The following is a 22,561-nucleotide window of genomic DNA, read 5'->3' as shown; positions in this document are numbered from 1 at the left end:
GTGGAGGTGTACGGGGTGTAACAAGATGTCCGCTTACCCCTTCTCACTGTATCCTTACCGTGCAGGTGTACGGGGTGTAACAAGATGTCCGCTTACCCCCTTCTCACAGTATCCTCACTGTGGAGGTGTACGGGGTGTAACAAGATGTCCCCTTACCCCCTTCTTACTGTAACCCTACTGTGGAGGTGTACAGGGTGTAACAAGATGTCCCCTTACCCCCTTCTCACTGTATCCTTACTGTGGAGGTGTACGGGGTGTAACAAGATGTCCCCTTACCCCCTTCTCACTGTATCCTTACTGTGGAGGTGTACAGGGTGTAACAAGATGTCCGCTAACCCCCTTCTCACAGTATCCTCACTGTGGAGGTGTACGGGGTGTAACAAGATGTCCCCTTACCCCCTTCTCAAGATGTCCCCTTACCCCCTTCTCACAGTATCCTTACTGTGGAGGTGTATGGGGTGTAACAAGATGTCCGCTTACCCCTTCTCACTGTATCCTTACTGTGGAGGTGTACGGGGTGTAACAAGATGTCCGCTTACCCCCTTCTCACAGTATCCTCACTGTGGAGGTGTACGGGGTGTAACAAGATGTCCCCTTACCTCCTTCTCACTGTATCCTTACTGTGGAGGTGTAAGGGGTGTAACAAGATGTCCGCTTACCCCTTCTCACTGTATCCTTACTGTGGAGGTGTACGGGGTGTAACAAGATGTCCGCTTACCCCTTCTCACTGTATCCTTACCGTGGAGGTGTACGGGGTGTAACAAGATGTCCGCTTACCCCTTCTCACTGTATCCTTACTGTGGAGGTGTACGGGGTGTAACAAGATGTCCGCTTACCCCCTTCTCACTGTATCCTTACCGTGGAGGTGTACGGGGTGTAACAAGATGTCCCCTTACCCCCTTCTCACTGTATCCTTACTGTGGAGGTGTAAGGGGTGTAACAAGATGTCCGCTTACCCCTTCTCACTGTATCCTTACTGTGGAGGTGTACGGGGTGTAACAAGATGTCCCCTTACCCCCTTCTCACTGTATCCTTACTGTGGAGGTGTAAGGGGTGTAACAAGATGTCCGCTTACCCCTTCTCACTGTATCCTTACTGTGGAGGTGTACGGGGTGTAACAAGATGTCCCCTTACCCCCTTCTCACTGTATCCTTACTGTGGAGGTGTACGGAGTGTAAGGCGGCGTACACACGGGCGGACTGTCTGCCGAAACTAAGTTCGTCAAACAGTCCGCGCAACTTTTGAAATGAACGGACTCGCCCACACACGAGGGAACAGTCCGCTCATTTCGAGCGCGTGTGCAGGTAGGCGGGGCCCGCGACGGAGACGTCGCGGGCTCCGCCGCCTGGAATGGACTTAAAGGGGAACCCCAACGCTGAAAAAAATCGGCGTGGGGGTCCCCCCAAAGTCCACAACAGACCCTTGTCCGAGCACGCTACACGGCCGGCCAGGAAAGGGGGGCGAGCGAGCGCGCCCCACCCTCCCGAGCCGTACCAGGCCGCGTGCCCTCAACATGGGGGGTGCCTTGGGGAAGGGGGGGCCGCGCGGCCCCCCCACCCCAAAGCACCTTGTCTCCATGTTGATGAGGACAAGGGCCTCTTCCCGACAACCCTGGCCGTTGGTTGTCGGGGTCTGCGGGCGGGGGGCTTATCGGAATTCGGGAGCCCCCTTTAATAAGGGGGCCCCCGGATACCGGCCCCCCACCCTATGTGAATGAGTATGGGGTACAATGTACCCCTACCCATTCACCTGTAAAATAAAAGTACCCAAAAAAAAACACAACACACGAGATAAAATATTTTACTGCACAGCTCCGGGGATCTTCTGTCTTCGGGGGTCTTCTCGCCGGACTCCTCCGCTATCTTCTTGTAGCTCTTTTGCTAGCGGAGGAGTCCGGCTTTCTTCCTCCCCGCCGCCGGCCTCTTCTCCCGACTTCGGGGGTCTTGTCCCCCTCTTCGGTTCTTCTGCCGGGCCACCGCGCCTTCTTATAGCTCTTTTACAGGCGGTGGCCCGGTCTTCTGTCGCCGCTGTCGCCTTCCGGTCGCCTTCCGTTCTTCTTCTTGTTCTTCTTCTTCTTCTCCAGGAGATGTTGACACGTCGCTCTCTCCGGCCGGAATGCCAGAGCCGCGCTGCGCGGCCACTTATATAGTGACAATGGGGCGGTGTCACATGGCTTTATGTCACATGGGTTGGTCACATGGGTTGATGTCACATGGGTTGATGTCACATGGGGACTATGACATCGTAAGGGGGCGGGGTCACCATGTGACCAACCCATGTGACATATACCATGTGACACCGCCCCATTGTCACTATATAAGTGGCCGCGCAGCGCGGCTCTGGCATTCCGGACGGAGAGAGCGACGTGTCAACATCTCCTGGAGAAGAAGAAGAAGAAGAAGAACGGAAGGCGACCGGAAGGCGACAGAAGACCGGGCCACCGCCTGTAAAAGAGCTATAAGAAGGCGCGGTGGCCCGGCAGAAGAACCGAAGAGGGGGACAAGACCCCCGAAGTCGGGAGAAGAGGCCGGCGGCAGGGAGGAAGAAAGCCGGGCTCCTCCGCTAGCAAAAGAGCTACAAGAAGATAGCGGAGGAGTCCGGCGAGAAGACCCCCGAAGACGGAAGACCCCCGGAGCTGTGCAATAAAATATTTTATCTCGTGTGTTGTGTTTTTTTTTGGGTACTTTTATTTTACAGGTGAATGGGTAGGGGTACATTGTACCCCATACTCATTCACATAGGGTGGGGGGCCGGTATCCGGGGGCCCCCTTATTAAAGGGGGCTCCCGGATTCCGATAAGCCCCCCGCACGCAGACCCCGACAACCAACGGCCAGGGTTGTCGGGAAGAGGCCCTTGTCCTCATCAACATGGGGACAAGGTGCTTTGGGATGGGGGGGCCGCGCGGCCTCCCCTTCCCCATGGCACCCCCCATGTTGAGGGCACGCGGCCTGGTACGGCTCGGGAGGGTGGGGCGCGCTCGCTCGCCCCCCTTTCCTGGCCGGCCGGGTAGCGTGCTCGGACAAGGGTCTGTTGTGGACTTTGGGGGGACCCCCACGCTGATTTTTTTCGGCGTTGGGGTTCCCCTTTAAGTCCATTCCAGGCGGCGGGGCCCGCGACGTCTCCTTCGCGGTCCCCGCCTACCTGGAGACGCGCTCGAAATGAGCGGACTTTCCTCCGAGCGGGAACAGTTTGCTCATTTCGAAAGTGGCCTACACACGGGCGGACTGTCCGCTCAAACTAAGTTTCAGCGGACAGTTTTTCGGAATTTCCGAAAAACTTTGTTCGTCAAACTGTCCGCTGAAACTGTCCGCTGAAGCCCCACACACGAGCGGACTGTCCGCTGAAACACTGTTCAGCGGACAAAGTTGAGCGAACAGTCCGCCCGTGTGTACGCGGCCTTACAATATGTCCCCTTACCCCCTTCTCACTGTATCCTTACTGTGGAGGTGTACGGGGTGTAACAAGATGTCCCCTTACCCCCTTCTCACTGTATCCTTACTGTGGAGGTGAACGGGGTGTAACAAGATGTCCCCTTACCCCTTCTCACGGTATCCTGACCGTGGAGGAGTACGGGGTGTAACAAGATGTCCGCTTACCCCTTCTCACTGTATCCTTACTGTGGAGGTGTACGGGGTGTAACAAGATGTCCCCTTACCCCCTTCTCACTGTATCCTTACTGTGGAGGTGTACGGGGTGTAACAAGATGTCCCCTTACCCTTTCTCACAGTATCCTTACTGTGGAGGTGAACGGGGTGTAACAATATGTCCCCTTACCCCCTTCTCACTGTATCCTTACTGTGGAGGTGAACGGGGTGTAACAAGATGTCCCCTTACCCCTTCTCACGGTATCCTGACCGTGGAGGAGTACGGGGTGTAACAAGATGTCCGCTTACCCCTTCTCACTGTATCCTTACTGTGGAGGTGTACGGGGTGTAACAAGATGTCCCCTTACCCCCTTCTCACTGTATCCTTACTGTGGAGGTGTACGGGGTGTAACAAGATGTCCCCTTACCCCCTTCTCACTGTATCCTTACTGTGGAGGTGTACGGGGTGTAACAAGATGTCCCCTTACCCCTTCTCACTGTATCCTGACCGTGGAGGAGTACGGGGTGTAACAAGATGTCCGCTTACCCCTTCTCACTGTATCCTTACTGTGGAGGTGTACGGGGTGTAACAAGATGTCCGCTTACCCCCTTCTCACTGTATCCTTACTGTGGAGGTGTACGGGGTGTAACAAGATGTCCCCTTACCCCCTTCTCACTGTATCATTACTGTGGAGGTGTACAGGGTGTAACAAGATGTCCGCTAACTCCCTTCTCACAGTATCCTCACTGTGGAGGTGTACGGGGTGTAACAAGATGTCCCCTTACCCCCTTCTCACTGTATCCCTACTGTGGAGGTGTACAGGGTGTAACAAGATGTCCGCTTACCCCTTCTCACTGTATGCTTACTGTGGAGGTGTACGGGGTGTAACAAGATGTCCCCTTACCCCCTTCTCACTGTATCCTTACTGTGGAGGTGTACAGGGTGTAACAAGATGTCCCCTTACCCCCTTCTCACTGTATCCTTACTGTGGAGGTGTACGGGGTGTAACAAGATGTCCGCTTACCCCTTCTCACTGTATCCTTACTGTGGAGGTGTGCAGGGTGTAACAAGATGTCCCCTTACCCCCTTCTCACAGTATCCTTACTGTGGAGGTGTACGGAGTGTAACAAGATGTCCCCTTACCCCCTTCTCACTGTATCCTTACCGTGGAGGTGTACAGGGTGTAACAAGATGTCCCCTTACCCCCTTCTCACTGTATCCTTACTGTGGAGGTGTACGGGGTGTAACAAGATGTCCCCTTACCCCCTTCTCACTGTATCCTTACCGTGGAGGAGTACGGGGTGTAACAAGATGTCCCCTTACCCCTTCTCACTGTATCCTGACCGTGGAGGAGTACGGGGTGTAACAAGATGTCCCCTTACCCCTTCTCACTGTATCCTGACCGTGGAGGAGTACGGGGTGTAACAAGATGTCCGCTTACCCCTTCTCACTGTATCCTTACTGTGGAGGTGTACGGGGTGTAACAAGATGTCCCCTTACCCCCTTCTCACTGTATCCTTACCGTGGAGGTGTACAGGGTGTAACAAGATGTCCCCTTACCCCCTTCTCACTGTATCCTTACTGTGGAGGTGAACGGGGTGTAACAAGATGTCCCCTTACCCCTTCTCACTGTATCCTTACTGTGGAGGTGTACAGGGTGTAACAAGATGTCCCCTTACCCCCTTCTCACTGTATCCTTACTGTGGAGGTGTACGGGGTGTAACAAGATGTCCCCTTACCCCTTCTCACTGTATCCTTACTGTGGAGGTGTACGGGGTGTAACAAGATGTCCCCTTACCCCTTCTCACTGTATCCTGACCGTGGAGGAGTACGGGGTGTAACAAGATGTCCCCTTACCCCTTCTCACTGTATCCTGACCGTGGAGGAGTACGGGGTGTAACAAGATGTCCGCTTACCCCTTCTCACTGTATCCTTACTGTGGAGGTGTACGGGGTGTAACAAGATGTCCCCTTACCCCCTTCTCACTGTATCCTTACCGTGGAGGTGTACAGGGTGTAACAAGATGTCCCCTTACCCCCTTCTCACTGTATCCTTACTGTGGAGGTGAACGGGGTGTAACAAGATGTCCCCTTACCCCTTCTCACTGTATCCTTACTGTGGAGGTGTACAGGGTGTAACAAGATGTCCCCTTACCCCCTTCTCACTGTATCCTTACTGTGGAGGTGTACGGGGTGTAACAAGATGTCCCCTTACCCCTTCTCACTGTATCCTTACTGTGGAGGTGTACGGGGTGTAACAAGATGTCCCCTTACCCCTTCTCACTGTATCCTGACCGTGGAGGAGTACGGGGTGTAACAAGATGTCCACTTACCCCTTCTCACTGTATCCTTACCGTGGAGGTGTACGGGGTGTAACAAGATGTCCGCTTACCCCTTCTCACTGTATCCTTACTGTGGAGGTGTACGGGGTGTAACAAGATGTCCGCTTACCCCTTCTCACTGTATCCTTACTGTGGAGGTGTACGGGGTGTAACAAGATGTCCGCTTACCCCTTCTCACTGTATCCTTACTGTGGAGGTGTACAGGGTGTAACAAGATGTCCGCTTACCCCCTTCTCACAGTATCCTGACCGTGGAGGAGTACGGGGTGTAACAAGATGTCCACTTACCCCTTCTCACTGTATCCTTACCGTGGAGGTGTACGGGGTGTAACAAGATGTCCCCTTACCCCTTCTCACTGTATCCTTACTGTGGAGGTGTACAGGGTGTAACAAGATGTCCGCTTACCCCCTTCTCACTGTATCCTGACCGTGGAGGAGTACGGGGTGTAACAAGATGTCCACTTACCCCTTCTCACTGTATCCTTACCGTGGAGGTGTACGGGGTGTAACAAGATGTCCGCTTACGCCTTCTCACTGTATCCTTACTGTGGAGGTGTACGGGGTGTAACAAGATGTCCGCTTACCCCTTCTCACTGTATCCTTACTGTGGAGGTGTACAGGGTGTAACAAGATGTCCGCTTACCCCTTCTCACTGTATCCTTACTGTGGAGGTGTACGGAGTGTAACAAGATGTCCCCTTACCCCCTTCTCACAGTATCCTTACCGTGGAGGTGTACAGGGTGTAACAAGATGTCCCCTTACCCCCTTCTCACTGTATCCTTACTGTGGAGGTGTACGGGGTGTAACAAGATGTCCCCTTACCCCTTCTCACTGTATCCTGACCGTGGAGGAGTACGGGGTGTAACAAGATGTCTGCTTTCCCCCTTCTCACCGTATCTTCACTAGGGACAAGTGCGGGGTGTAGCAAGATGGCGGCGACGAAACGTCACTTGCGTTACACTTTGACGGTCCGCCTAATCTGACAAAACACCAGCAGGAACCTACTAAAGACTAATCATCTTCTGCTATGAGCTCCAGGCAGCCATCTTGGAGAGGACAGCAGGCCGTGCCTACAAGCAAACTCCCTCCAGCTTTTTTCTTTAATACTTCTAGTAGGGCAGGAGGAACAGGTTCTATGCTATGCAAAGGCCCAAAAAGTATCTTCCTTGGTCTGAGCAGCCAATCAATGTCTCAGATTTACAAAGAAATCCCAACCATGGCTCAGAACTAGAAGTATCTGGCATACAGCAGCCTGGTAGGACCTTAGGGCAGCTTACATAAGTCAATAGGTACTTGAGGGCTGTTTGCTGCAGTTATGTGTAGAGAACTGCAAAGGGGTTGCTGGAGGTAAAGTGGGAAGTAAACTCTCCATTTACACTTTCCCCCCATATGAAAGTGCACCTTGTATCACGTTTAGGTTTTGTACAAATCAAACCCTACCTCCAGCACCCAAACACCCTTGTAATACCTGGTTGCCACAGTTATTCTAAAATAAAAGCTGGGCTGGGCATGTGCCTTATAGGATGTGACCATGATGGATGGGGGCAGCAGAAGTGTCTTCAGGAAGACTCCAAAAGGTGGCACCATCATTGGCTAGAGGTAGGTTTGTGTGCCTCAGTGCTATATACAGCAAGGCCAGCAATACTTTCACATTGGAATGACATACATGATGTCAGGGACCTGCTACGTGGGACATAACTGCTGAGTTTACTTCTAGCCTCATATGGCAGCATTAGTACCTCTGATGAAGAGCAGAGCTCACCATTGCTCTAATCTACCATTCTAGAAAACATTACAGCAACACAAAGCTGCCTTCTCATAGTTAAAAACATTAAAACCATTCCAACAGAAACCTTTAAACAGAATTCTAAATGACTACTTGACCCCCTGCGCTTCCAAGGCCTCCACAATTGGAGGTGCAGAAGGCCGTTCCTTGGGGTTCTCGCTGGTGCACACGAAGAACAATTCAATCACCTTCTGGTAGGACTCATCCAGCTTGTCCATGTTAAGTGCCGGTCTCGTGCCCAAAGCTTCGTAATAAGCGCCCTCATCAAAGTCATCCATGAAGGATTCCTCTGGACAGAGAATGGAGATGAACAGTTATTGATTACAGACGGCACAATCAGAATCAGAATTTAAAGTCTACCACATAGCCCTACTTGATGGGAGTTTAAAGAAAAAGAAAATCATCTTCCTCCCATCACACAGCTGTAAAATGCCAGCTCCTCGGACCAGTACAAACTAGCATTTGACATTCGAATCAAGAGCTTCGTTGTCCATTAGAGAGAAGAAGATGTGACACATTTAGGGGCCTGAAATCCAAGGAGCTCCATGGGGACACAGGGATTGATTTTAAGAATAATACTAAGCACTGCCGCAGAATTGTAGAGGATTTGGTGGATATGAAAAGGGGCCATTAACCACCTCAATACTCAAGACCAAATATTGTAAAGCAAACAAACAAAAAAAAGTCTGTTTCTGTTAGAAAATGTTGTAAATAAGTCATTTTTCTCCTGCACCGATGGGGCACAGATGAGGCGGCACCGATGGGGTACAGATGAGGTGGCACCGATGGGGTACAGATGGGGCACAGATGAGGCGGCACCGATGGGGCACAGATGAGGCGACACCGATGGGGCACAGATGAGGGGGCACCGATGGGGCACAGATGAGGTGGCACCGATGGGGCACAGATGAGGCGGCACCGATGGGGTACAGATGGGGCGGCACCGATGATATGTACAGGTCTCCCCTGTGAGGAAATGCTGCTGATCGGCTCTCTCCTCCCACTCTTTCAGTGAGAGAGTCAAGCAGATAACTGCCATTTCCTTGTTTACATATGATTGGACACAGGTGATCACATGGGTAAAGAGCCGATGTTTCTTTACTGAGATCGGAGACGCGCCCAGAACAAGAGACGATCGGTGACAGCCCCTCAGGGAAGCACGGGGAGAGGCTTGTTTACACAGACCTCTCCTCCTTCTTCAGCTCTGTGACCCGATCGCGGGACACCAGCGGCGATCGGGTCCGCTGGTCCCGCGGCCACAGATCACAGGACCGGGTCGGGAGCCAGCCGCGCGCTCCCGACCCACGGCTGGGCACTTAAAGAATCACGTACCGGTACGTGATTGTGTCCAGCCGTGCCATTCTGCCGACGTATATATTGGCGCGAGGCGGTCCTTAAGTGGTTAAAGCAGGGCTGATCCTCCACTCCTCCCCATAGCTAGACACCAGTCCCAGCTGCTTCTGTAAATTCTACATAAATGATTAGCCCTTACTTACATTGGCCACAGCCAGAAATACTAGGGGGCCGAGAAACTTGCTTTGAACCTTAAAATTATGTTTTTCAATAAACAAAAAACCACAGACTTTAGAAGAACATGTTATACTACTTAACTGCACAGAGCGGCCCTGAGACAGTAAAGCCTGGAAAAGGTGGCTGCCTCTCCACAGGTCATGCAATCTTCTGGGACCTGTGACGTTTCCCAGAAAATCGCAGGGGGGAGGGGTGAGAACTTCTGCCCAAGCAGAAGTGGGTGCAGGAACCTGTTGAAACTAGGTAATGGGGGGTGGTAAAAGCAGTACATCCCTTTTGGGCGGAGCTCCGATTTAAGGCTGGGTTCACACGGTTTGTGGAGCGCCCCTGTTCTCCGTTTTTTATGGGGGGGGGGGGCAGAATTTTGCCTCAATTCAGACCTGAAAACAGCCAAAGACACACCGGACCCTTCTGCAGTGCGCTCTGTAGCCGCCCCGGAGATGTGTGAAGCGGCTCCAATGACAGCCGGTCACACTCTCCCGTCATGTGAAATGGATGCGGGGAAACCCTCATCCAATTCCCACAAGTGTGAACCCGGCCTTCACTTCCGATATGTAGTCACCAATATGCAGGACTTACCTGTCCTAGATTTGCTGACTAGTAACACGTCCTACTTTGTCATCTATTTTGGAACATTCTCCCCCTCCCCCCACCTTTATTCTCCGACAAAACAAGATGATGAATGCTGAGCTGACCTTTTCATCAGGTAAACGCTGACACCGGTTCCATAAGCAAACTTCTGCATGAATGGTGAAGCTGGGATGGCGAACGTTGGTGATGGACACATCTGTGAATAAAAGAGGATTGGCTTCATTAGCTTGGAGGATGTACGTTGTGTTTCAAGGTTTCTCCCAGCAACACTGGGAGAGAATTAGGGCTGCAACTAACCATTATTTTCACCATCCATTAGTTGGCCGATTAATCGCTTAATAACCTTAAAAAAAAAATGTGGATCAAATTGACGTTCATTTTCAACCACAGTGAGGGGAAAATGTAGAAATAACAGAAAAGGTCTTAGTGGAAGGAATTTTCAGACAGTGGATGTGGTTTTCATTCAGATATTACCTTCATTTTAAAAACAAGTGAAAATTTCAAACAAAATTCTTTCATTCAGCGAATGTAGAAAGATTTTTAGTCTGAATATTCTCATCTGAAAATTGATCGGTGTGGTCAGCACAAGGCTCGGTACACACCTATGCAGTTTGCTTTTGATCTGTTTCTGCAGTGCCTTTTGCTGTGCGTTTTGATTTTTGCGCACGTGATTTTTCTGCAATTTGTATTTTTACATTTTTTTTGGGCACACAAATTGCTGCAAAAACACATGACACGCTTTTCTGCAGCTTCTCCATTGAAGTATATTGAACCAATAAAGCATTATTTTGCGTTTAAAAGTCCCCGCCCCTTTCAGATGTGAACGTGTCCCATAGGAAACCATGGAAATGAACTGCAGTGCATTTCTGCAAAAAGCACCAAAAACGCATAGATGTGAACCGGGTCTAACGCGTTTAGTAACATAATGGGGTTAAAAACTAAAAAACTAAAATGAGCCCTTTATAGTAGAAAAAGCCGATAATCACTACTGAAAGGGGTTCATTTTTTACTTTAGAACAGTGACAGGAATATTTATAGTAGCGATTATTTGCTATCTTTGTATTATAAAGGGCTCATTTTAGGTTTTTTTAACCCATTAGGTTACCGGCCGATTCATCGATTATGAAAATAGTAATCGATTCATTTCATAATGGATTAGTTGTTTCAGCCCTAGAGAGACTATTGTGATTAGGGTTGCCACCTGTCCAGGATTCACCCGGACAGTTCGGGTTTGGAATCATGTGTCCGGGTTTCAGACTCTCTGAGACCCAGACACATTATTTAAACTGTACTATGGCCTCCCAGCTGGGTTGCTGGCTGCAGTTGTCTAAGCTGAGAGTGTCTGTAACACTCTCTTTCACACAGCCCAAAGCCAGCACTAACAATTCCCTCTTCCCCAACAAAACACACACAGACAGGAGAGGAGAGAGGGCTCAATCTGCACCTCTTCCCCCCACCCCCTACTCCTCTTTGTCTGCCCACATTCCAATGCCTGGTGCTGTGCCTCAGAAAAAGGAAAGTGGGGGCCGAAAATTTGAAGCCCAGCAGCCTCAGATACATTTGGATGAGAGGTGCTGACTTCCAAAGGGTGAGTGAGCTCACCATCCCTCCGTGTCTGAAGTCTACCCCTTCTCTCTCCTGCCTCTGAGAGAGTACACTAAGGTAAATCAGGGTTCTCTCCATACATCAGTGTTCTCAGTGTCCCCCCTTAAATCAGGGTTCCCAGAGCATCCCTTATGTTAGAGTCCCCAGAATTCTCCCTTACATCAGAGTCTGCAGAGTCCCCCCTTAGAGTGAAAGGGAACTCTGTGAGTTCAGATATAAAGGGGGGACTCCGTGGACTCTGACGTAAAGGGGGACTCTTGTTATTAACTTCATATGATTAGAAATATTATTTAATACCAAAATATATCTATAGTTTATACTATAATAAAAATTGGTGTGCACCGATCAAGTGTTTGGGTTTGAGGTGAAGAAAAGGTGACAACCCTAATTGTGATCATGGGAGGAATCGGGCCGCAGCACCTCAGAAATCAGCCAGAAGAGGCGAGACAATGTTATGTGAGCAGCACAGACCTCTCCAATCCCGGGGCGGGAGATCACACTGACAGCACAAAGCTTACACTATATACCTCTATACTGCTCAGTCCCAAACATCCAGACTGCAAAACTACATCAGATGCCTGTTTTTACCGCCCCCCGCCCAACTCACCATCTGAAAGGTCTCTTTCATGAGTAGTTCTTCCCGTTATTACCAGTTCATAATTACAGACCTTCCCAGCTGCTTGCTCTGGGGGGCACCTGAGCAGGGCTCCATCCCAAGTTATTGCTCGGTGTGCCCAGTCACAGAGTGCAGCTCAGCCCCCCCCCTCTCATTATCTCAGATTGACAGTATACAGAGCCAATGAATGAGAAGAGACCCGGGAGAGCCACTGACCTCCTGCACATTACTGGCTCAGGTAAGTATAAGGAGGGGGCTGCTGCACCCAGGTGCTTTTTCTTTTTACAACCACTTTAACCGCTTCAGCCCCGAAAGATTTTACCCCCCCTCCTGACCAGAGAACTTTTTGCAATTCAGCACTGCGTCGCTTTAACTGACCATTATGCAGTTGGGTGACGTAGCATCCAAAAATAAATAAATAAATAAATGCCCCCCCCCCCACCACAAATAGAGCTTTTTTTTGGAGGTATTTAATCGCCTCTTCATTTTTTCTTTTTTGCGTTATAAACAAAAAAAGCGACAATTTTGAAAACAAAAAAAAAAACAAAGTAATGTTTTTTTTACTTTTTGCTATAATAAATATCCCCCAAAGATATATAAAAAATATTTTTTCCCCAGTTTAGGCCGACACGTATTCTACATATTTTTGTAGAAAAAAAAAATCAATAAGTGTATATTGATTGGTTTACGCAAAAGGTAAAGCGTCTACAAAATAGGGATAGTTATGGCATATTTATTATTTTATTATTTTTACTAGTAATGCCGGCGACTTGCAACTTTTACCGGGACGGCAACATGGCGGACACGTCGGACAATTTTGACACATTTTTTGGGACTATTGGCATTTATACAGCGATCAATGCTATAAATATGCATCAATTACTGTAAACATGTCACTGGCAGGGAAGGGGTTAACACTAGGGGGCGATCAAGGGGTTAATGCGTCCTCTACTACATGTTCTAACTGAAGGGGGGGAGGGGACTGTGTAGGGGAGATGACAGATGGCTCTTCATACTCTGTGTGAACAGATGATCTGTCTCTTCTCCCCTCAGATAAGAAACACACAGATCGCTGTTCTCCGGGTGATGGCATCGGTTCCATGGACGAGCACGCGCGCCCCTAGTGGCTGAATATGGAAGCAACGTAACATGACGGCGATTCGCAGAGCCGCGTTTCCGCAGTACAACCGCGGCGGCTGGTCGGCAAGCCGTTAACTACTTTCCACCGGCGCTATAGAAAGACTGTTACAGCGCGGCCTTCCGGTGGTGGGAGGGAGACCACAGATGTCCTCCCGTGATGGTGCCGCTCACGTGCCCCCTGCTCTCCAATCATCGAGTTCTTCCCACTCAGCTGATCACAGAACAGGGTAAAGAGCCAATCGCTGCGGCACTTTATCACATGATCAGCTCTCAGCCAACAGCTGATCACAGAAGTAAACAGAAGCCGATTATCTGCTTTTTTATTCTCACAATCAGCGGAAGGAGAAAATAAAGCAGCCAGTAACCAGCTTCTGTTACAGGGACATCGGTCCCAATATGTGCCCATCAGTGCCGCTAGTCTGTGCCCCCTACCCGTGCCTCATCAGTGTCACCTACCAGTGCCACTAAAGTGTGCCCCCTACCCGTGCCTCATCAGTGTCACCTACCAGTGCCGCTAGTCTGTGCCCCCTACCCGTGCCTCATCAGTGTCACCTACCAGTGCCACTAAAGTGTGCCCCCTACCCGTGCCTCATCAGTGTCACCTACCAGTGCCACTAAAGTGTGCCCCCTACCCGTGCCTCATCAGTGTCACCTACCAGTGTCACTAAAGTGTGCCCCCTACCCGTGCCTCATCAGTGTCACCTACCAGTGCCACTAAAGTGTGCCCCCTACCCGTGCCTCATCAGTGTCACCTACCAGTGCCACTAAAGTGTGCCCCCTACCCGTGCCTCATCAGTGTCACCTACCAGTGCCACTAAAGTGTGCCCCCTACCCGTGCCTCATCAGTGTCACCTACCAGTGCCGCTAGTCTGTGCCCCCTACCCGTGCCTCATCAGTGTCACCTACCAGTGCCACTAAAGTGTGCCCCCTACCCGTGCCTCATCAGTGTCACCTACCAGTGCCACTAAAGTGTGCCCCCCTACCCGTGCCTCATCAGTGTCACCTACCAGTGCCACTAAAGTATGCCCCCTACCCGTGCCTCATCAGTGTCACCTACCAGTGTCACTAAAGTGTGCCCCCTACCCGTGCCTCATCAGTGTCACCTACCAGTGTCACTAAAGTGTGCCCCCTACCCGTGCCTCATCAGTGTCACCTACCAGTGCCACTAAAGTGTGCCCCCTACCCGTGCCTCATCAGTGTCACCTACCAGTGCCACTAAAGTGTGCCCCCTACCCGTGCCTCATCAGTGTCACCTACCAGTGTCACTAAAGTGTGCCCCCCATCAATACTCCTCATCACCTCACCTTACACCCTCCCCCTCACCTGACACCCCTCCCTCTCACACTGCCCCTCCCCCTCTGTATAGCTGAGTAGAGTTGGGGTCCCTCGTGGGATGATGGGGGATGGTAGTAGAGCTCAGCCTATGATTGGTCCTCTGTGTGTGTTGGGGGAGGGGGACCCTCTATAGTGGACACTCCCCCTCCCCCTCGATACTTCGGGGTCTCACCTGGCGAGAGATGATCATGACTACCAGACACTGTGCATTTCAATCCCTGCCCCGCCCCTTCCGCTACCGGCCCCGCCTTCCTTGCTGGTCACTTGTCCCGCCGCTGATTGGACGCCTCCATATTAGTAAACAGAGAGGAGGAATGAGGGGTGGGGCTGTGTCTCTTATCTCCTCCCCCTGCAGTGTACGGTTACCACGGAGATGAGTGCGAGGAGGGTGGAGCCTGTGTGATAGGGGAGGAGCTGAGAGACAAAGGGTGGAGAGTGAAGATTTCATACAAGAGAATCGGGCGGACTGACCGCTGCAGCGCTGGCTCCGGTGTTCCGTCAGATTCCGCGACCCCTCAGAATTAGTAACGGAAGTGACGATCCGTCGTCGCCATCTTGCTACACCAGGCACTCCTCCACTGTGAGGATAGACCGAGAAGGGGGGGGGGAAGGCGGACATCTTGTTACACCCACCAGAGTTTTGCATTTTACACTTTTTATAAAACACAAATCGGAGGTTATATGGTGAAATCCCACGGACTGAACTCAGAGTTTTCTGTCACATTAGCAAACGTGTGAGGTGGGCAGGTTTGCCGCGGCTTTTAAAATGTAACATCCAAACATTCCGATTTCTAAATACTCTATTTATGCATCAAACTCCGGTGGGTGTAACAAGATGTCCGCCTTCTCAGTGTATGCTTACTATAGAGGAGTGCGGGGTATAGTAAGATGGCTGCGACTGAACGTCACTTCCGTTATCAATTGTGATTGGTTAGTAGAGCGCGGTACGGATCTTCACACGGCGGGCGGCCCCGGGGAGCAGCGTGAGGCTCATCACCCCTCCCCCCCTCATGGAGAAATAATTGGTGTGTAATAATGATAAAATAAAAGAAATGAAAAGATTTGATGTGCGGAGAGGATTTCTAAGGCTCCATTCACAATGTTATCATAAGAATAGAGATCTTTATTTCAGCCATGGGACTGTAAGGGTTAAATCTCATTCACAATAACATGTTCTTCCAGGAGCCGTATATCCCTATTACATCCGTATACTGGCTCCTTTAAGAAAAATCGTCAGTTAATTTTTCAAAAAAAAAAAAAAAAAGTCACATGACTGCACTGTGATTTCATTGGCTGAGCCAAAGTCACTGTGATTGGCTGAGCCAAAGTCACTGTGATTGGCTGAGCCAAAGTCGCTGTGATTTCATTGGCTGAGTCCCCCTATATATTCAGACGCTGGGGCAGAATTCATCAGAAGTTGACTGTCCACTGACAAGTGAGGTTGGCTTTTATCTCTCCTGAGAGATACCTTGTGATATTATTGGATTTGATTTCGGTCAATTCAATTTCATTGCAATATTTGTTGTCATACATTTAAAGCGAGTTTCTTTATTCTTAATAATGAACCGATTTAAATGTAATCAGATTGTTTCTCTGAAAAACATCAAAGAGAAACCCAGCAAAGGAAGGGCCATGGTAGGAGGTGTCAGTGACCAGCCTGCAGATACCCCAACCAAAAAGCCCTCCAAGCTGAAGAGGACCCGAGCGTTTGTGCGCGGCTGTTTCAGAGCCGTCGTTCGATGTTTCGGTTCCGGCTGTAAAGCCAATAGACATCACCGGGATACAGACACTGAGATTGGTAAGTGTTTTTATTCAAAGATTTTTTTTTTTTTATAAATTTATTTTTTTTTTTTTTTTTCCCCAAAAAATTTTTTTTTCACTTTTTTTTTTCAAAGTATATTATTTTCTTCATATTTTTTTTTTTCAAAAAAAATTTTTTTTTTTTTCAAAAAATGTTTTTTTTTTTTTCAAAAAAAATTTTTTTTTTCAAAGAAATTTTTTTTTTAAAAAAAATGTTTTGGGGTCACATTCCCATAGGTACAAATGTTTTTTTAATATTTTTTAAATCAAGTCCTTTTTTATGACATTTTTTAGTTACAATCAACATAAGACATACACCAGGGCTCCACAAACCCCAGGCGCCAGGTCACCAATGCCACCAGAAATCACAACCTGGCGCCTAAGCTGCCACCAGCCCACTCACTATCACTATTAACAATGACTGACCCCCTCCCCCCTCCTCCACACTCTGCGGCTGCGCACTGTGTGTGACACTGACAAGCAAAGCAGAGATCCCTATCCCCAAGCTTCAATGTTCAGTGTCCTCATCCCTATCCCCGAGCTTCAATGTTCAGTGTCCTCATCCCTATCCCCGAGCTTCAATGTTCAGTGTCCTCATCCTTATCCCCCTGCTTCAATGTTCAGTGTCCTCATCCCTATCCCCGAGCTTCAATGTTCAGTGTCCTCATCCCTATCCCCGAGCTTCAATGTTCAGTGTCCTCATCCTTATCCCCGAGCTTCAATGTTCAGTGGCCTCATCCCTATCCCCGAGCTTCAATGTTCAGTGTCCTCATCCCTATCCCCGAGCTTCAATGTTCAGTGTCCTCATCCTTATCCCGAGCTTCAATGTTCAGTGTCCTCATCCCTATCCCCGAGCTTCAATGTTCAGTGTCCTCATCCCTATCCCTGAGCTTCAATGTTCAGTGGCCTCATCCCTATCCCCGAGCTTCAATGTTCAGTGTCCTCATCCCTATCCCCGAGCTTCAATGTTCAGTGTCCTCATCCTTATCCCCCTGCTTCAATGTTCAGTGTCCTCATCCCTATCCCCGAGCTTCAATGTTCAGTGTCCTCATCCCTATCCCCGAGCTTCAATGTTCAGTGTCCTCATCCTTATCCCCGAGCTTCAATGTTCAGTGGCCTCATCCCTATCCCCGAGCTTCAATGTTCAGTGTCCTCATCCCTATCCCCGAGCTTCAATGTTCAGTGTCCTCATCCTTATCCCCGAGCTTCAATGTTCAGTGGCCTCATCCCTATCCCCGAGCTTCAATGTTCAGTGTCCTCATCCTTATCCCCGAGCTTCAATGTTCAGTGTCCTCATCCCTATCCCCCTGCTTCAATGTTCAGTGTCCTCATCCCTATCCCCGAGCTTCAATGTTCAGTGTCCTCATCCCTATCCCCGAGCTTCAATGTTCAGGGAGCAAAATATGACACTACACCGCCTCTCTGTTACTTGTCAGCTTCACACCCCGGCCGAGTCCCGCCCATTCCGACATTAAAGCGGGAGTCCGCCATTTTTTTTTTTAAAAGCCAGCAGCTACAAATACTGCAGCTGCTGACTTTTAAAACAATGACACTTACCCGCCCAGCGCGCCCGCGATGTCGGCACCCGAAGCTGATCTCTCGATCGTCTCTCGGGTGCTGCCGCTGCCATCTTGGGTATGGGAACCAGGAAGTGGAGCCTTTTGGCTTCATTTCCCGGTTCCCTACTGCGCATGCGCGAGTCGCGCTGCGCAATAAGGATGGTCCCCGCTGTCTCTGGGATCCGTGCGTTTCCCAGCAGGCAGCGGGGGACCTTCGGAAAGGGGTGTAGCTTCTGCAGAATCTACGCCGGAAGTGGGTGCAGATACCTGTACTGTACAGGTACCTGCACCCCCCTCCCCCCTGAAAGGTGCCAATTGTGGCGCCGGAGGGGGGGAGGGTTCCAATGAGCGGAAGGTGCACTTTAGGGTGGAGCTCCGCTTTAAGCTCAATTCTGACAGCTCCTCTGTTACATTTCAGTAATAGAGAGCTCAGTGTAAAACCTGCCAGTGCCACCTGCCAGCGCCAACCAGTGGCATCTGCCAGTGCCAACGAGTGCCATCGCCAATCAGTGTCACCTGCTAGTGCCAACCAGTGCCACCGCCAATCAATACCACCTGCATCCACCAACCAGTGCCACCGCCAATCAGTGCCACCTACCAGTTCCAAACCAGTGTCACCTGCCAATGCCAACCAGTATCACCTGCCAATGCCATCTGGCAGTTCCACGTGCCTGCCAGTGCCACCTGCCACCGCCAATCAGTGCCACCTGCCACTGCCAATCAGTGCCACCTGACAGTGCCACCACCAATCAGTGGCAACTAGTGCCACCGCCAACCAGTGCCACCTGCCAACACCAACCAGTGCCACCACCAATCAGTGCCATCTGCCAGTGACAACTAGTGCCACCGCCAACCAGGGCCACCTGCCATCACCAACCAGGGCCACCTGCCACTTCCAAACCAGTGCCACCTGCCAATCAGTGCCAGTGCCAATAGTGCCACCTGCCAGTGCCAATAGTGCCACCTGCCAGTGCCAAACCAGTGTCACCTGCCAATGCCATCTGGCAGTTCCACGTACCTGCCAGTGCCAGCCAGTTCCATCTGTTGCCAGCCTTATTCTCTTTCTGGTCAGCCCATAACCCTGATGTAACAGCGTTTCAATGGAGTTATTGACTGGGTGCTCCATTGTGAGTTAGGGATAGGGGGTGAAAATGAGTGGCCTTACCCCGGGAGCTGACAATCCATACCACTCTAAAAAAACAAAAACTGGCTCCTAAATTCAAAGCAAATTTGTCAACCCCTGACATACACACAACCCATGTACTTATTGTACAATCCTAATAAACACACATTTATAAGCAATATTTAAAGTGGTTGTAAACCCACAAAAAACAAAACAAAGGTGCCAATTGGTTCAGTGCCCCCCAGTGCCCCCCCCATGGGCAGTGCAGACAATGCCACCCCCCATGGGCAGTGCGGACAATGCCGCTCCCCCATGGGCAGTGCGGACAATGCCGCTCCCCCATGGGCAGTGCGGACAATGCCCCTCCCCCCATGGGCAGTGCGGACAATGCCGCTCCTCCCATGGGCAGTGCGGACAATGCCGCTCCCCCCATGGGCAGTGCGGATAATGCCGCCCCCCATGACCATCCCACATGGGACCTAGATCCCTCCCCCGCTTTCTCTTTGATGGCCTCATTGTGATTGCACCTCTGTAGTCATGTATGTCAATCTTTTGTTTTCATCCCCAACAATCCACGTCTGCACACTACTGGGAGGTCCATACACACGCAGATGGACGGTTATAGATCTCTTATTGGCACCGTCTCCCCGGGATTTTGTACTTGTTGAAAACCAGAAGATTACTTAGCAGTGCCCCAAAGAAAACATGAAATAGTCCCTCCTGTTCCCTACTGAATGGACAAAGAATAACGGATTGTATGAACTGCCTTAGGGCTCATTTAAACATGTTGTGCCCTCTGAACAGCAATCCACATTCAAGTCGCTCTTCAGAGGGCATTTGACAGGAGGCAAGAAGGTGTTATATTGCCTCCTCACCACCTGTTTAACCCCCTGACATCCGCGCTGTGGGCAAATGACGGGCACAGCGCGGATGTGAATTCCCGGGAGGCCGTCATATGACATCCCCCTGTGCACGCTCCCTGCGGAGGGCGCCGTGATCACAGAGTCACTGAGACTCGGAAGACCACCGATCCGAGTACGGGGCCAATCCCGACCCCTTATCATGTGATCAGTTATCAGCCAATGACGGCTCATTACATGATGTAAACAAAAGCTCAGTGATCGTTTTTTTTTCTCCTCTGCTGACAGGAGAAGAACAAAGCCGATCACCGGCTCATCTTAAAGGGACATCGACCCTGAAAAGGAAGAGGCGATTATGCCTCATTTATAGAGTAACAGTGCCCACCAGTGCCACCTATCAATGCCCATCAGTGCCACCTATCAATGCCCACCAAGCCCACCCAGCCAAGCGCCCACACCCAGGACCCAGCGGTCCTGGGTGTGGGCGAATGGCCCTGAATGCAGACAGTGCATGTCATATTAGGAGAAGTGGCTGCGTGCGTGCAGCTGTGCGTTGTACTCATTGTCAATGGACTGCCTGCATGCAGCACCTGGAAGATACAGATGTTGTAGAAACGTCCCATTCATGTTATATGGGCCTCATCACCCTTGTAAACAAGGCCAGACAGACGGACAAAACCAACACAAATAAAACCGCACTAATTCATTATCCATCAGCATTTTAATATGCACTATGCCTTTACCCCAAGTGCTGTCATTAGAAGTGTCTGCGCTCCTAAAGCCGGCCATAGACACTTCCAATCTCACCCGGCTAAGCAAGGACCAGCCAAGATTCTAACCATGTATGGGCAGGCTGATTACGGGCTGGGTACTACCAGCCCCTCTGACTTTTCATGCCATTATTGCCAACCAGTGGGTCGGGATGAGTGGCAGGAAACCAGCATTTTTATACAAAGTACAACATTAGTCCTCCTTGTGTCCCTGTCCTGTAGAGTTTATTCATGGTCTCTGGCACCAGCGTTTTCATCTCTTCTCTCCATAATTTGATGTTCTACAAAGAAAAATATATGAAATGTAGGTGAAGGTGCTAAATCTAATTCCTCTCTTTTTTTATTGTAGGTGTACGCGGTATTGACTGCACACCACAGTGCAACCCGGACGTGTCCACTCCACCGGAGTGCGACCAGGACGTGTCCACTCCACCGGAGTGCGACCAGGACGTGTCCACTCCACCGGAGTGCGACCAGGACCTGGCCACTCCACCGGAGTGCGACCAGGACGTGTCCACTCCACCGGAGTGCGACCAGGACGTGTCCACTCCACCGGAGTGCGACCCGGACGTGTCCACTCCACCGGAGTGCGACCAGGACGTGTCCACTCCACCGGAGTGCGACCAGGACGTGTCCACTCCACCGGAGTGCGACCCGGACGGGTCCACTCCACCGGAGTGCGACCAGGACGTGTCCACTCCACCGGAGTGCGACCAGGGCGTGTCCACTCCACCGGAGTGCGACCAGGACGGGTCCACTCCACCGGAGTGCGACCAGGACGTGTCCACTCCACCGGAGTGCGACCAGGACCTGGCCACTCCACCGGAGTGCGACCAGGACGTGTCCACTCCACCGGAGTGCGACCAGGACCTGGCCACTCCACCGGAGTGCGACCAGGACGTGTCCACTCCACCGGAGTGCGACCAGGACGTGTCCACTCCACCGGAGTGCGACCAGGACCTGGCCACTCCACCGGAGTGCGACCAGGACGTGTCCACTCCACCGGAGTGCGACCAGGACGTGTCCACTCCACCGGAGTGCGACCAGGACGTGTCCACTCCACCGGAGTGCGACCAGGACCTGGCCACTCCACCGGAGTGCGACCAGGACGTGTCCACTCCACCGGAGTGCGACCAGGACGTGTCCACTCCACCGGAGTGCGACCAGGACCTGGCCACTCCACCGGAGTGCGACCAGGACGTGTCCACTCCACCGGAGTGCGACCAGGACGTGTCCACTCCACCGGAGTGCGACCCGGACGTGTCCACTCCACCGGAGTGCGACCAGGACGTGTCCACTCCACCGGAGTGCGACCAGGACCTGTCCACTCCACCGGAGTGCGACCAGGACCTGTCCACTCCACCGGAGTGCGACCAGGACCTGTCCACTCCACCGGAGTGCGACCAGGACGTGGCCACTCCACCGGAGTGCGACCAGGACCTGGCCACTCCACCGGAGTGCGACCAGGACGTGTCCACTCCACCGGAGTGCGACCAGGACGTGTCCACTCCACCGGAGTGCGACCAGGACGTGTCCACTCCACCGGAGTGCGACCAGGACCTGTCCACTCCACCGGAGTGCGACCAGGACCTGTCCACTCCACCGGAGTGCGACCAGGACGTGGCCACTCCACCGGAGTGCGACCAGGACGTGGCCACTCCACCGGAGTGCGACCAGGACGTGGCCACTCCACCGGAGTGCGACCAAGGCGTGGCCACTCCACCGGAGTGCGACCAAGGCGTGGCCACTCCACCGGAGTGCGACCAAGGCGTGGCCACTCCACCGGAGTGCGACCAAGGCGTGGCCCCTCCACCGGAGTGCGACCAAGGCGTGGCCCCTCCACCGGAGTGCGACCAAGACGTGGCCCCTCCACCGGAGTGCGACCAAGACGTGGCCCCTCCACCAGAGTGCGACCAAGAC

The 22,561-nt window shown here is 51.6% G+C and overlaps 1 protein-coding gene across 3 annotated transcripts in view; it reads right to left on the bottom strand.

Annotated features, from left to right (window-relative positions):
- Nucleotides 1–22,561, bottom strand: part of LOC143973662 (uncharacterized) — a 143,171-nt gene that overhangs the window by 55,154 nt on the left and 65,456 nt on the right. Inside the window, exons 3-4 of one of the 3 annotated variants that reach the window (XM_077474525.1) lie at nucleotides 9,938–10,029; nucleotides 7,677–8,001 (exon numbers count right to left, since the gene is read on the bottom strand). In XM_077474525.1, coding sequence (XP_077330651.1) covers nucleotides 7,897–8,001; nucleotides 9,938–10,029 — 197 coding nt within the window. In that variant the 3' untranslated portion in view covers nucleotides 7,677–7,896. Of the gene's footprint in view, nucleotides 1–7,676; nucleotides 8,002–9,937; nucleotides 10,030–22,561 lie in introns of those variants that run through there. The other 2 variants (XM_077474524.1, XM_077474526.1) reach the window with 2 other exon arrangements.

The sequence above is a fragment of the Lithobates pipiens genome, unplaced genomic scaffold (assembly GCF_037356315.1).
Source record: "Lithobates pipiens isolate NorthernLeopardFrog02 unplaced genomic scaffold, aLitPip1_a1.2 Scaffold_90, whole genome shotgun sequence".
Classification (NCBI taxonomy): Eukaryota; Metazoa; Chordata; class Amphibia; order Anura; family Ranidae; genus Lithobates; species Lithobates pipiens.
This window is presented reverse-complemented; position numbering and strand designations above follow the sequence as displayed.